This window comes from Scylla paramamosain, chromosome 37 (genome assembly GCF_035594125.1).
Source record: "Scylla paramamosain isolate STU-SP2022 chromosome 37, ASM3559412v1, whole genome shotgun sequence".
Classification (NCBI taxonomy): Eukaryota; Metazoa; Arthropoda; class Malacostraca; order Decapoda; family Portunidae; genus Scylla; species Scylla paramamosain.
Window position 1 is genome coordinate 9,287,501 of NC_087187.1, and position 12,500 is coordinate 9,300,000.

Sequence of the window (12,500 nt, forward strand, 5' to 3'; positions counted from 1 at the left end):
GGATAAAATAACATGAAAGAGACAAAAGACTAGAGCGACAGAGAGATAAAAAAGGGAAAAAATATATATAATATAAAGGAGAGGAAAAGAAAGATGGAAAGGGAGTAGAAGATGACGTGAAGGAAGCAACAGACTAAAGAGAAAGAGACGAAGATGGGAGAAAAATGGTAATGCGTAGAATGAAAAAGGCGAGAAAGATGATGGAGATAAAGATGGGAAAGGGGGAAAAAAATACTGTTGATTGCAATATAAAAGTAGAGACGAAGGCGTGGAATGAAAGAAATGACAAAACCTGTGAAGAATAGCAAGGGAAATAAGAAAATATCGATGTTTACCGAGGAAAAAAAAATGTGGGAGATGGGAAAACAATGGGAACGAAAAGGTGAAAGAAGAAAACTAAAGAGAAGTGGATAAAGAGAGAAATAAAGAGTAACAAGGAAAAGAAGAAAATGCTATGATATTTATTAGGTTAAAATATGTGGAAGATGGGAAAATAATGGGAACGAAAAGGAATGAGGAGAGAAATAAAAAAAATAACAAGGAAAAGAAGAAAAAGTCGATGTTCACAGGAGGAAAAACAGAACAATTATTGGGAAGAAAAGGTAATGGAAGAAAGGGGTAAGGGGAAATCCTGGGGAGAGATGATGGGTGAGAGAGGAAATATGACAAAGAGATGAAGGAGATAAAAGTAAATGAGATAGTAATGAGACGATGGATAAGAAGCTGCAAGGGAGGAAGATACAAAGGATGGACTCTCTCTCTCTCTCTCTCTCTCTCTCTCTCTCTCTCTCTCTCTCTCTCTCTCTCTCTCTCTCTCTCTCTCTCTCTCTCTCTCTCTCTCTCTCTCTCTCTCTCTCTCTCTCTCTCGCAAGACACGTAGCAATCAGTAAAGCAAATCTCTTGACCAACTCTTTCTCAGCTCCATTTGTGACACACACACACACACACACACACACACACACACACACACACACACACACACACACACACACACACACACACACACACACACACACACACACACACACACACACACACACACACACACACGTACGTACGTACGTACCAAAAAAAGACTGACCTATCCACGAGACGAAAAATTTCCTTTACCCACAATGCCAGTGGGATGGGGATGGTGAGAGAGAGAGAGAGAGAGAGAGAGAGAGAGAGAGAGAGAGAGAGAGAGAGAGAGAGAGAGAGAGAGAGAGAGAGAGAGAGAGAGAGTTGCACGTTTCTCAAGACTTGAAAAATATATGTGCAATGTGTGTGTGTGCGTGTAGGTGGACGCGTGGTGGACGGCCATGTGACAGCTTCCACCTCAGAGGGAATACGTCACGCCCACCAAGTCGCGCCAAAAACACGTCCTTTGTTGCAAGAAGAGGAATTCCAGCTGCGGCAAAATCCTTCTTTCTTTGCTAGACACAGATAATGCTCGTGGTCATTACTGGTGACATGAAGACTTTGTATTTGATTCTCTTAAAAGAATCTAGTTGAATTCGTTCTTTTACAACTAATAGAGTATCTTAATATTTGTTTTTTTCCTTGACCAAAATTTAGTTTAATGTGTTCATTTACAAATAATAGATTCTCGCTTTATTTATTTATTCATTCATAGATCTAGTTGAATTTGCTTTTTTTTTTTTTTAACAACTAATAAACTCTTTTGATATATATATATATATATATATATATATATATATATATATATATATATATATATATATATATATATATATATATATATATATATATATATATATATATATATATATATATATATATATATATATATATATATATATGTATATGTATATATATATATATATATATATATATATATATATATATATATATATATATATATATATATATATATATATATATATATATATATATATTTTTTTTTTTTTTTTTTTCTTCAGTCAAAATTTCGTTTAATGTGCTCCTTTACAACTGATAGATTCTCTCTCTTTGTATTTACTTATTCATTTAGAAATTTAATTGTATTCGTTCTCTTACAACTGATAGACTCTCTTGCTATATATTTCTTATTTTCTTCAGTAAAAAAATAGTTTAATGTGCTTTTACACATCTAATAACACTTTCTTGTTTCATTTATTTATTAATTTATCTGTTTTTGTTTTAATATTTTCTTCCAGGTATACTCGTCCTTTGTTAACATCCACAGTGCTATAGAATGTTTCCATGGACACACACACACACACACACACACACACACACACACACACACACACACACACACACACACACACACACACACACACACACACACACACACACACACACACACAGAATGAGAGAGAATACGAGATAAACTTTGTCTGCTCTTTCCAGACTACAAAACTACTTATGGGAGTGCGATGCAGAAATAAGTGGATAAAATGTTGCAGGTAATTATGAGAAAATTAGTCTGGCATTATAAAGGGAGAAAAGTTCCTGAAAAAAAATAAATAATACATAAATATATAAGTAAAATCTTACTAAAGCTTCAAAAAACAAACTAGATAAATATATAAATAATAACTCGCGTAATAAACGTCGGCACATTACGTCAAAAATCTCTGACAGTTCCGAGTGACAGGCTTTCTTTTTTTCCTTGGCATCGTTCGTTCGTTTTTTTTTTTTTTTCCTGTTACGAAATTTGACATTCAGTGGATAATTATCAGAAACAAATCACAAAGAAACGCATGTGAAGGAGGAGGAAGGAGGGAACAAAGAGAAGGAGAGGAGTAGGATACCAATGCAGTATTCAGATGGAGGAGGAGGAGGAAGAGGAAGAGGAAGAGGAAGAAAAAGAAGAGGAGGAAGAGGAGGAAGAGGAAGAGGAGGAGGAGGAGGAGGAGGAGGAGGAGGAAGAGGAAGAGGAAGAGGAAGAGGAGGAGGAGGAGGAGGAGGAGGAGGAGGAGGAGGAGGAGGAGGAGGAGGAGGAGGAGGAGGAGGAGGAAGCCACAAGGAACACAAGCAAGGATAAGAATGATGATGATTATGATGATGATGAGAGGAGGAGTGAGAGCAGTGAGTGAGAGTGAGTGAATACCAGCACAGGCAGTATTGAATCACCATAACGCGCCATCCACTCACCCATTCATTCATCAAAATCCGCAAATAGCGCAGCGCAACCAGCTCATTATTTCACAAACAAACAAACAAGCAAGCAAACACACAATCCTATTCCCTTGACCTTTTCCCATCCACTCCAGGCCCTTCTCTCATCCCCCTTTCCCTCAGCCCCTCTACACCCCCTTCCCCCACGCCCTTCGTATCGGAACAAACCAGCGAAGCGAAAAGGCCGCTCCAGGATTCCGTAACTGCTTGCCTTAATCGGGTTCACATTGAAAGCGAGCTCGTTTCATTGCTTCGAACTGCATAGCTTCGCCCGGACTGTGATTATGGGACCTGCGACTCGTGGGTGGCTGGGTGGATGGTGGGTGGAGGGGCTGGGTGAGTGGATTGAGGGTGGAAGTTGGTTTTTCTGGGTTTTTGGTTGGTTGGGTTGAGGGTGGAACATTTTTTCTGCGTGTTTGGGTGGGCGGATGACGGATGGATGAATGGATGGTGAGTGGATTGAGGGTGGAAGATGAGATTTTCCCACGTTTTTGGAGGGTGAGTGGGTTAAGGGTGGAATGTCAGGTTTTTCTGCGTTTTTGGGTGGGTGGAGGGACAGGGTGAGTGGATTGAGGGTGGAAGATAATTGTTTTCTTTGTTTTAGGTGATGGATGATGGGTAGATGGATAGACGGCATGTGGAGGAGCTGGGTGAGCGGTTTGAAAGTGGAAGAGGTGATGTTTCTACGTTTTGGGTTGGTGGAGGGGTGGGTAGGTGAACTGGGAGTGGAAGAAGATGGTATTCTACCTTTGGGGTGGGTGGATGATGGGTGGATGGATGGAGGGAGGGATAGAAGAATGTTCTTTTCTCTCTTTCCTTTTTTTTTTCTTCCTTGCCCTACTGTTTCTTATCCGCATTCTCATATCCTTTATTTTCCCGTTCTTTTCCTCCTCATCAGCTTGCATTTCCTTCTCCTTCCTCTCCTCTTTCTCCATCTCTTCTTCCTCATTCTCATTCTCACCAGTATCCTCCATTTTCTCATCCGCATCATCATCGACCTAATTTTTCCTTCTCTCCGTCGTTATCATCGTACTTCTATTCCTCCTCCTCCTCCTCCTCCTCCTATGTATTTTTCATCTTTTTTCTCCTTCTCCCTCCTTGTCATCGTTTCCCTCCTCCCTCTCCTGTTCTTTCTTCTTCGACCTTCTCTGTCCTTTCGTCTTTTTTTCCATCTTCATCCTGCGTCTTCTTGTCGTTATCTTTTCTTTCTCTGCCCCTCTCTCTCTCTCTCTCTCTCTCTCTCTCTCTCTCTCTCTCTCTCTCTCTCTCTCTCTCTCTCTCTCTCTCTCTCTCTCTCTCTCTCTCTCTCTCTCTCTCTCTCTCTCTCTCTCTCTCTCTCTCTCTCTCTCTCTCTCGCTGTGTGTGTGTGTGTGTGTGTGTGTGTGTGTGTGTGTGTGTGTGTGTGTGTGTGTGTGTGTGTGTGTGTGCGCATTATCTTTTTTTTTCGTTTTGTCTTTTAAAATTGTGATAATGATAGTCACGATAGTAGTAGTAGTAGTGGTAGTAGTAGTAGTAGTAGTTGTTGTTGTTGTTGTTGTTGTTGTTGTTGTTGTTGTTGTAATACTTGTAACATTTAACAACAACAATAACAACATTAACAATTATAACAACAAATATTACTAACTTGGTTACATAATTTTATTTTTTCTTCTCTTCCTTCATGACTTTCTTCCTTCCCCATCCTCCCTCCCTTTGCCCCGTCTTCCCTACATCCCTTCCCTCCCTTCCTTTCTCCCTTTTCATTTAACCCTTCCCTAGACTAACAAACATTTACTTTTCCTCCTACTTTCCCTCTCTCCTTGCCTCCCTCCGTGCTTCCTTCCTTCCCTCTCTCCCTCCTTTCGTTTTCCCTTCCATTCCTTCATCAACAAACATTTCCTTCTTTCCCTTCTTACTTTCTCTCCCCATTCTCCCTCCCTGCCCCTTTCCCTCCCTTCACTCCCTCTCCCTCCATTCCTTCATCTCTTCCTTCCCTGCCTCCTACCATCTTTCCCTAACTCCCTCCCTCCCTCACACACACACACACACACACACACACACACACACACACACACACACACACACACACACACACACACACACACACACACACACACACACACACACACACACACACACACACACACACACACACACCTACAGCCAGTGTTTACCGCCGTGCCTCACCTCATGTCAGCCATCACATTCGTGGAAACCAGTAAAAGGAAAATTAATGAATAAATTATTCTAAGACGCGTCCTCGGAAATCACGGCTTCAGTTTTCATTTGCCCAACTTGCTGCTGTACACGTGGAGGAGGAGGAGGAGGAGGAGGAGGAAAGAAAGACAGATAAGATATGGTAGAAGAAAAAACGGGAAAGATAAGTTTGAGGAGAAAGAGGAACAGAAGAAGGAAGAGGAGGAGGAGGAAAAGAAGAAAAAAAAATGGAAGAAAAAAAGGAGGGAGAGGAGGAGGAGAAGGAGAAGGGGAAAGAAGAAGACGTTGGAAGAAAGAAAAATGAAAAAAAAAGTATAAGGCAAAAAAGAGAAAGAAGAAAAAGATGGAAGAAAAAAATAAAAAGTAAAGTGGAAGAAAAAGGAAGAGGAGGACGAGGAGGAAGATGATGAAGGTGATGGAAGAAAGAAAGAAAATGGAAAAGAAAGGTAGTAGAAAAGAATAGAGAGGAGAAAGAGGAGGAGGAGGAGGAAAGGAACCAGAAAAAAAATAAGAAGAAAATAAAGGTAAGAAGAACTAAAAGAAAAAGAAATTGAAAAAAAAAATTGACGGTAGAGAAGAAGGAGAGGGATGAATAGGAGGAGGAGGAGGAGGAGGAGGAGGAAGAGAGGGAGGAAGAAAAGAAGAGGAGGAGAAGGAAAGGAGCTCGTTTTTGTTGTCAGAGATTGAAGAGGGAAGGCGGGATGCTGAAGAAAAGAAAATAGAAACATTGTCGAGTGTAGAGGAGAAAGGGGAGGAAAAAATTATATATATACATAGGAAAAAAAAAGGAGGGATAAATATGGCAAGAATAGTTGGAAGAGAAGATTATAGGAAGAACGAAAAGGGCTAAGTTGGATGCTAAATGGAAGAATGTTGAGAGAGGAATAGGAAAGTAAGAGGAAAGAAAGTGAGGCAAGTGAAACTGTACTAAGACGAAATGATAAAAAGCAAGAGGTATTGATGAAAATTTGATCATGGTGGCTGAAAAAGGGAGAAATAGAGGAGAATGGGATAAAAGTAAGATAAATTTAATAAAAAAAGAGTTAAACGAGATAAGATCAAATTATAATAAGAAAGATAGATAGGAGGAAGACGAGTGCTTAGAATTAAGGATGAAGGTGAATACAGTGAGAAAATGAGAGAAAGGAAAGTTTTGAAGGAAATGTCAGGGAAGAAAAGAAAAATATAACTTATCGATGGAATGTTATTTTAAGGAAAGGGAAGGACTTGTGAAAGGAAGGATATATTATCAAGAATGGGGGAAGCGAAGTTATAGGGCAAGGAAAACATAATTTGTGGAATGGAAAGGAAGAGAAATAGGACTCGTGGAACGGAAGATGTCACTAAAAGAAAACTGAAGATCTTCTGAAACGAAAGGATATACTATAAAGGAAGAGAAAATTATGGTAACAGGAAAAGAATTACATGTATTGGAAAGGAACAGGATAAGTGGAATTGAAAGGAAGGGAAATAGGACTTGTGGGAGGAAAGGTGTCATTTAGAGAAAGGTAGAGGACTTTTAAAAGGAAGGGTATGTTAGGAATGAAGGAAAATTAAATGATAGAGAAAGGTTGTCCTGTAGGGGGAAAAGAAAACGGGGCTTTTGGCAGGGTGTTAAAAAGGAAGTGGAATAGAGCTTATGGAAAGGCATTGATAGAAAGAGGAATAGGGGTTATGGGAAAAGATACCCTGTAGAGGTAATAGAACAAGAAGAAAGATAAAAAAAAAAGGAAAAGATAAAGAAAAACGGGTGTTGATAGGAAGGTGAATAGGGATTATGGAAACATATCTTGTAAAGCAAAGAAGAACAAGAACAAGAAGAAAGAAAATGGAAAAAAAAATAAAGAAAAAACAAAAGGTGTTGATAGGAAGGATAGGATAGGATTAAAAAATACAAGAAAAGAACAAAGAAAAAAATAGTGGAAGAAAAAAAAGTTGATAGTAAAGGGAATGTGGGTTATGGGAAAAAATATGTAGAGGTAAGAAAAACAAAGGAAAAAAACAGGAAGAAAAGGTGTTAATAGGAGAGGGATGAGAGATTATGAGAAAAAAAATGTCTTGTAGGATTAGAACAACAAGAAAGAATAAAATAAAAAAAATTAGGAAAAAATGAGCTGATAGGAAAGGGAGTAAGGTTATGGGGAGAGGAAGCCCTGCAGAGGAAATAATAACAAAAATAGAAAAAAAGGAAAGCATTAGAGAAGAAAAAGAGGCTTTGATAGGAAAGGGAGTAAGGATCATGGGAAAAGATGCCTTGTAGGGGAAAAAGAATACGAACAAGGAAAAAGGAAATAGGGGAAGAAATTAAGTGTTGATAGGAATGTTAATAGAAGTTATAGGGAAAGTATGTTTTGTAGAAGAAAGAAATAAAGAAAAATGAAGAAAAAACTGTTTATAGGAAGATGAATAGGGCGTGAGGTACAGCGTGACAGGTGAGGCAGGGCGCGGCAGGTGCAGGCGCCTCTGCTGACTGCACATGTCGCTAAATTACGATGCCGGATGCTGTACTAAATGTTGGGCCCGGATGTGCTGCTAAATTTCGCTTCCTCTCTGAAAGGAAGTGACACGAGGACTGTGTGTGTGTGTGTGTGTGTGTGTGTGTGTGTGTGTGTGTGTGTGTGTGTGTGTGTGTGTGTGTGTGTGTGTGTGTGTGTGTGTGTGTGTGTGTGTGTGTGTGTGTGTGTGTGGCGTGATTGTGTTTGTTTGTGAGGAGAGTTTCTCTCTCTCTCTCTCTCTCTCTCTCTCTCTCTCTCTCTCTCTCTCTCTCTCTCTCTCTCTCTCTCTCTCTCTCTCTCTCTCTGCCTATTATTTATTCATTTATTTATTTTTTGTGGCTGTTTTGTTGTTTATTTGCTGAAAAGTTAGCGATGATCGTAATTATTTCTTTAATTATTATTTTATATATATATATATATATATATATATATATATATATATATATATATATATATATATATATATATATATATATATATATATATATATATATAAGTAATAGTGGTAAAAACTATAGTAACGTCAATGATAATAATAATAATGATAATAAATATAATAAGAACAAGATGATGATGATGATGATGATGATGATGATGATGATGATGATGATGAAAGGAAGAGTAATCAAGAAAAATTATCATAAAATACACAAGAATGTATGAAAAAGAATGAAAAACAAAGAAACAAATCAGACGACCCGATGACACGCAAATAGCGATAACAGTGATAATGGTAATGTCAATAATAACATGACGGCAATGAGAATAAATAATGAAAACTAAAAAAGCAAAGAAAATCAAGGTAAAAAAAAACGAAAAGAAATGATGAATGATGATGATGATGATAACGGTAAAGAAAAGAACGTGGAGAAGAAAAGAAGAAAAAAAGGAGGACGATAAATAAAAGGAAGCAAAGAATCGAAGAAGAAAGCAAACACGAAAAAAGAGAAAGTAGATGAATGAGATGAAAATGATTAGAAAAAAAAACACGGAGAGAAGAAAATAAGGTGGAGAGGAAAAAGGAGGAGCACGATGACAAATATAATAAAACAAAGAAACGAAAGAAAATCAACACGAAAAAACGAGATAAGAGGAATAAGATGATAAAGATGAACAATAGACAGAAGAATATGAGTGAAAGGAGAAGAAGACGTAGTACCAAGACCACAATAAAATAGAACAAATAAATAGACAAGGAAGAAAAAACAAGAAAATGACAAATAGGCGAAGAAAAAGATGATGATGATGATGATGATGATGATGATGATAAACAAAAACAAGAACACACATAGCGAAGAGTATACGAAGAAAATGTAGAAGGAAACTAAATTTAACCTAACCTAATTAAACCTAACACAACTCAACCTTACTAATTTAACCTAACCCAACGAAACACTTTGCCCAACTAAACTTAACATAACTACAGTAACTAACACGCGAGACCTTCCCGTCTTCGTGGCACGGGGTCGAGGAGGCGAGACAAGACAAGACAACAGAGTAAATTCAGAAACCAAGACGAGGACATTGACCAATCAGGGGCGTTTGTTGGGAGTCGCCAAGGGGAAGGCGGCACTTAAATTGAATTTTCTCCCATTTACATATCCGGTTTTGAGAGGAGGAAGGGAGAAGGGGAGCGGGGGAGAGGGAGTGGTAGGTGCAAATGTGAGAGGATTATGAGAGGGGAAAGAGGGAGAGGAGTGTTACAGGGATGAATGTGGAGGGGAGAGGGGAGTGTAAGAGGGGAAGGGAAAGGGGGAAGGGGTGGGTAGGGTGATGGAATATGTGGGAATGATGAGGCATGAGGGGAAAGAGGGGAGGGAAGCCAGGATTTGATGGGATATTCATAGTCAGAGAGAGAGAGAGAGAGAGAGAGAGAGAGAGAGAGAGAGAGAGAGAGAGAGAGAGAGAGAGAGGTGGGGGATGTGAGGAGCGAGAGAGAAGGGTCAGAAAAGTTTCATAAAAATAGTTAATATTTTTTTCGTCTCATATGTTTGATAATCAGAATTTATGTAATGTATGCATCAACTTTTCATTTCGCACACACACACACACACACACACACACACACACACACACACACACACACACACACACACACACACACACACACACACACACACACACACACACACACACACACACACACACACACACACACACACATTTATATTTATTTATGGAAATCACTAAAAATATGATAATGCTGGAAAAACTACAACAATAAAAGTCACATAAATCGGGCAGTGATGAGTAAAATAATTAAGTTTTCTAAATCTTAAGCAGAAAATAAGTGAGAATAATAATTCTTATAATTTATGTATATTATTTGAAATTTATTTTCTTCATTAAAGACAATTCTATACTTATTTAAAGATATCTCAACCTGTTATCCGTAAATTCTCTCTTTCTTTCTTTCTCTCTCTCTCTCTCTCTCTCTCTCTCTCTCTCTCTCTCTCTCTCTCTCTCTCTCTCTCTCTCTCTCTCTCTCTCTCTCTCTCTCTCTCTCTCTCTCTCTCTCTCTCTCTCTCTCTCTCTCTCATTCCCTGGAAAAATGTCAATACTCCATCAGTTCACACTTCCCTCTCAATCTCCCTTATCCTCTCTCTCTCTCTCTCTCTCTCTCTCTCTCTCTCTCTCTCTCTCTCTCTCTCTCTCTCTCTCTCTCTCTCTCTCTCTCTCTCTCTCTCTCTCTCTCTCTCTCTCTCTCTCTCATCGACCACTCTCCCTCCGCAGATCGGCACCTGGACAGATTCTGGAGGCTTCAGCACAGTGCCAATCAAGTACACACGTCCTGTCTCGCACCGCATCCTGACCAACAAGACGTACATTGTCACCTCCATACTGGTTAGTCCTCGCCATTGCTGTGTGTGTGTGTGTGTGTGTGTGTGTGTGTGTGTGTGTGTGTCCCCGATATGCAAGAATTCACAGCACTAAACACAATAGAATTTTTATAAGCACGTACAAGAAAGAAGGGAATGAAAAAGAATACGTGTTGCACTCTCTAGGCAGTACAATGTTTGGAGGTGGTGGTGAAATCAAAATTAATGGCTCAGAGGGATTAGTAATTAAAGAAAAATGTGTCAGATAGTAATGAAAGGGTTAATATATGTATGTGCTTCTTTTTTATGGTGATATTGTCTGTTGCTTTTTGTATTTTGTTTTGTTTAATTGCTGTTTGATTTTTTTTTTTACTTTCATTGGTAGACAAATTGTTTTCTTTAATTACCTATTTTTACTTTCATTGGTAGACAAATTGTTTTCTTTAATTACCTAGAACTTTTTTTATATCCACTTATTTTTGTACTACCGTCCCCTATATTGTTCTGTAGCCTTAAAAGACAAAATTTAACTCTTAACTCGTGTGTGTGTGTGTGTGTGTGTGTGTGTGTGTGTGTGTGTGTGTGTGTGTGTGTGTGTGTGTGTGTGTGTGTGTGTGTGTGTATCTATCTGTTTAAACATTTTTTTGGCAGTTTTCTAAATAAGGTTAATTACATTAATAAAAAAAAAAATCTAGTTATCTAACAAACTGCGTCGCAAAGGGAAGACAAATGGAAGACAAACAGGTACACATCTTAACTTCCTTATCGTTTTTTTTTTTTTTTTTTTTTTTTGCCTGTAACGAGAATTATTCAGTCTTTTCCGTGTACAATGGAATTTAATTGGAGCGAAATAATTTTTCAATGTTTATTTATTTGAATAACAACGAGCGAAACAAGATACTAATGAAAATAACTGTGACAACAACAACAATAACAACAACAACTACTACTACTACAGCAGTAGCAGCAAAAATAACAAGAACAACATATTTATTTTATGCTTTGTTATCGAATTCAATAGAGAGTTTACTCTTTTTACGTTTTACCTTTCATCGCTATAAGTTTTCTGCTCAACTTGAAAAAAATACAATAAAACAACTACAACAATAGTAACCTTCTTTTTCTAGATAGTATAGGTGTTTTATTTGATTAAAAGCACCACCACCACCACCACCACCACCACCACCACCACCACCACCACCACCAGGAAGGGCGAGTGTAAAAGCAAGCGAGAGTGAGCCAAGATTCCATTACAGATAACTTCCGTCTACCGATAGCTTAGCCTCGATCTTGTTGGCGTTGTTTTTGTTGGGTTCCCTTTGGGCGGCGTTGGCACATTGCTATTCTTGACGGGTGTGCCATAAGAGTGAGATAGGAACGCCGTTTTCCTCCTCCTCCTCCTCCTCCTCCTCCTCCTCCTCCTTGGGGTCACGGAGCAAGACTTTTTCCTCCTCGCATCACAATCTCCTTCATTTTTCTTCTACACATTTGCATTATTCATGAACAGGGATAACACAAACCCCCTCGCCCCACCCCCTCCTCCTCCTCCTCCTCCTCCTCCTCCTCCTCCTCCTAGTTCACTCACCACACCATTCCCCCCTACCCTTCTTCAACAGACTCCTCCTCCTCCTCCTCCTCCTTCTGTGTTCTACTTTCCTTAGATATAAATTTACACTTTTAATTCACACGAAATCCTCCAGTAAAGTAAAAAGAAAAGCAACAACAACAACAACAACAACAACAACAACAATAGCGAGAACGTAACGAACAATAAAAATAAGAAGATGCGATAAGAAGGCTGAGAAGATTAAGAATAAAAGAGATACGAAAAGAAGAACGAGGAGGAGGAAGGGACGAAATATAA

General features: G+C 38.7%; 1 protein-coding gene across 1 annotated transcript in view; it reads left to right on the forward strand.

Annotated features, from left to right (window-relative positions):
* LOC135091473 (glutamate receptor 1-like) overlaps positions 1 to 12,500 on the forward strand; it is a 452,327-nt gene that overhangs the window by 305,824 nt on the left and 134,003 nt on the right. The window contains 1 exon segment of the mRNA XM_063989131.1: positions 10,551 to 10,661. Within this exon segment, the coding sequence (XP_063845201.1) occupies positions 10,551 to 10,661 (111 nt within the window).